Source organism: Montipora foliosa, chromosome 7, assembly GCF_036669935.1.
Source record: "Montipora foliosa isolate CH-2021 chromosome 7, ASM3666993v2, whole genome shotgun sequence".
In the NCBI taxonomy this organism is placed as follows: domain Eukaryota; kingdom Metazoa; phylum Cnidaria; class Anthozoa; order Scleractinia; family Acroporidae; genus Montipora; species Montipora foliosa.
In genome coordinates, this window is record NC_090875.1 from 19,027,946 (window position 1) to 19,030,445 (window position 2,500).

The 2,500-nt window shown below is 40.9% G+C and overlaps 1 protein-coding gene across 1 annotated transcript in view; it reads right to left on the reverse strand.

Moving 5' to 3' along the window:
• Positions 1-138: 138 nt before the first annotated feature.
• Positions 139-2,500, reverse strand: part of LOC138011080 (E3 ubiquitin-protein ligase RNF123-like) — a 50,275-nt gene continuing 47,913 nt past the window's right edge. The window contains exons 37-38 of the mRNA XM_068858077.1: positions 2,248-2,336; positions 139-567 (exon numbers count right to left, since the gene is read on the reverse strand). Coding sequence (XP_068714178.1) covers positions 459-567; positions 2,248-2,336 — 198 coding nt within the window. The 3' untranslated portion in view covers positions 139-458. The remainder of the gene's footprint in view (positions 568-2,247; positions 2,337-2,500) is intronic.

The window sequence follows — 2,500 nt, forward strand, 5'->3', positions numbered from 1 at the left end:
CCAAATCTCCCACGATGTGGTCGCGTTCTTTGCATTTGTGTCTGTAAATGGCAGATCCCCTACCCGTATACATTTATTTTTATCTGCGAAATTGATCGAAGTTTCCCGGAATAAACAAATAAAATACAAAGAAGGGAATAGTGTGTATATTCTTTATTTAAAAAATACTTTGGTCGATGGATCCCAGAAGCCGAAAGAGCGCCAACTGGTTTAGTGGCGGTGCGAGGGGAGCTGCATTACTTACCTACACCAAAAGTAGTATATTTGGTGATATATGTAATATTCTCTCGTACCGCTGACTGAAAACATGCTGGCGAAGGGAGCGAGTTTGACCTCGATCCAGCCTCCCTTAGGCACGCGCGTCTTGTTTTTTTTTTTTTCCCTATGCTTTGCACTTTCATTCTGGCGCGCACTCTACTCGTACAAAGAGCAAATTATTGACAGATCACGATGCTCGTCTACTGCTTTTTGGAACCGTTTTCTGAATTAATGTCTTCTAGTTCATTCACAGCGGTTTTGCAAAAGAAGCACTCCTTGTTGTTCATGAGGTGACGAGAGATGCAAGATCTACAAAAGAAAAGGAAAAGAATGTCGGGAGCGATATAAATAGACATGCATGGGGAATGGGCACGGATGCCAAAATTTTTTTCGATTAGCAGTTTTATATTTCTGACAAGGACCGGCCAGTTTTCCTCGCTGTGAATTAATTTTAGCGATTTTCAGAATGTTGCGTACGTTTTAAGGTGCCTCAAGCAAGTTTCAACAATTTCAAGGACTGTCCATAGTTAATGCAGGAAATGGTTATGAAACTCGACAAGTTCCTTTGTTTGATGTTTTTGTCCATATTTGTGGCCTTGACCCTGCACAAAACACACCTTTTTTCGATACGATAACCAATCGAATCCTTCGATTAAGTTATGCACGACTAATTTGGGAACCCATGCGAGACCAAAAAAAAAGATTGTGCAGGGTCACGGTCAGTTCAACATCGATTGCGACAACATAGACCTTATTCATAAATGGCGGTCAATTTATAATTCTTTTGTCGAAGTGCAAATTAGCCTACCAAGCCTCGATACCATACAGGGAATTGAAAAGAATTCTTGCCCTAAAATGAGGCTTGGTAGGCTAATTTGCACGTGGACAAAAGAATTATAAATGTGACCGCCATTTATGAATAAGGTCTATTGCTCTCGCTTTTGAAGGTTTTAAGGTTTCATAACCAGTCCCTCGATTAACTATGGACTGTCTTACTTGAAGATTGACTCTACAGCACTGTATCCATGACGACAATGTCATGTTTCCAAATGATACACCAGATCACTATAGCAACAGGAAAGTAGGCTGCATAGCAGGCGTATTGTTGGTTTTCAATCACGTGATCAACAGCCATGTTTTTCAACGAAAACAAGAAGACGTTTGCATAATAATAGAGTTCAAATCTCAGAGGATTGGGTCGGGACACAAATATTGCCGCCGTTTCTTTGTTTAGGGGCACAAACATGGCGGCTGTGACGTCATGTGAAAACCGAGAATTTTAGCGAGCGAGTGCTAGATAAACTCCAATTGAGTGCTTTGGTCGCTATGTTTTCCTCGTTGCCAATCAAATATGGCGACTAAAGTACTCCATAGGAATATATCTAGCACTCTCTCGCTAAAATACGCCTGCTACAGGAAAGCCATGTCTGTAGGCAGGGGGACAAATGTTGTCCCGAAAACGACTGTTTTTAGTGCTGGTTGGTTTAAAGCAAGATGTACTCTTTTTCTCCGGCGTGACGGTGAAAACTCAGTTTACGAAAGAACTTGAACGTTTCCTAGATGCCCCTAAGCGTCCTATCACAGTGTCATTTGTTTCTCCAAATTTACTTCTACTGTAAATATTTCGCATAACTAAATATTATTGATATCTTGTAAGCTGAGGTAAACTTCTTTCCGCTCTTTTGAAACAAATGCACCTTTTTAAAACTTTATTTTCAGGGAAACCTCATAGGGTCAACCTCCATTTTCTCCTTTTCAAGGTGTATTTTGTTGCATCTTGAGTAAAATGTCATGTTATGATGTGTTACGTGACGTTTCGTTACGTTATGTTATGACACCTAGAAGCTTACAATTTAGGGAAAATTACGCTGTTCTTTCAAAGGCGCGAGGTTGCATTTTAGTTTGCCTTACAATTGTCGCTGTTCTAGTCGCCCACTGCATTCAGAGGGGAAGGCTAGGTAGATTATTGCACTTGATCATTATACTCACCGGCACGACGCATGTAAGCATGGAATGAACCTGACCGAGATCTTCACTGCGCAACAGATTGGACACAACTCGTCAACATCCACAGATTCCTGTCAGGGAAAGATCAAAATGTGATGACCATAAATCTTGGCGTGTAGCTTAGTTGAAATAAGAATTATCATACAATGGAGCATGTGTAATAAAAATATGTCGTCAGTCTTGTCCACGGAGGCACTGAGTCAGAGCTGTGGAAAACGGCTTTTTGCTGCTATCA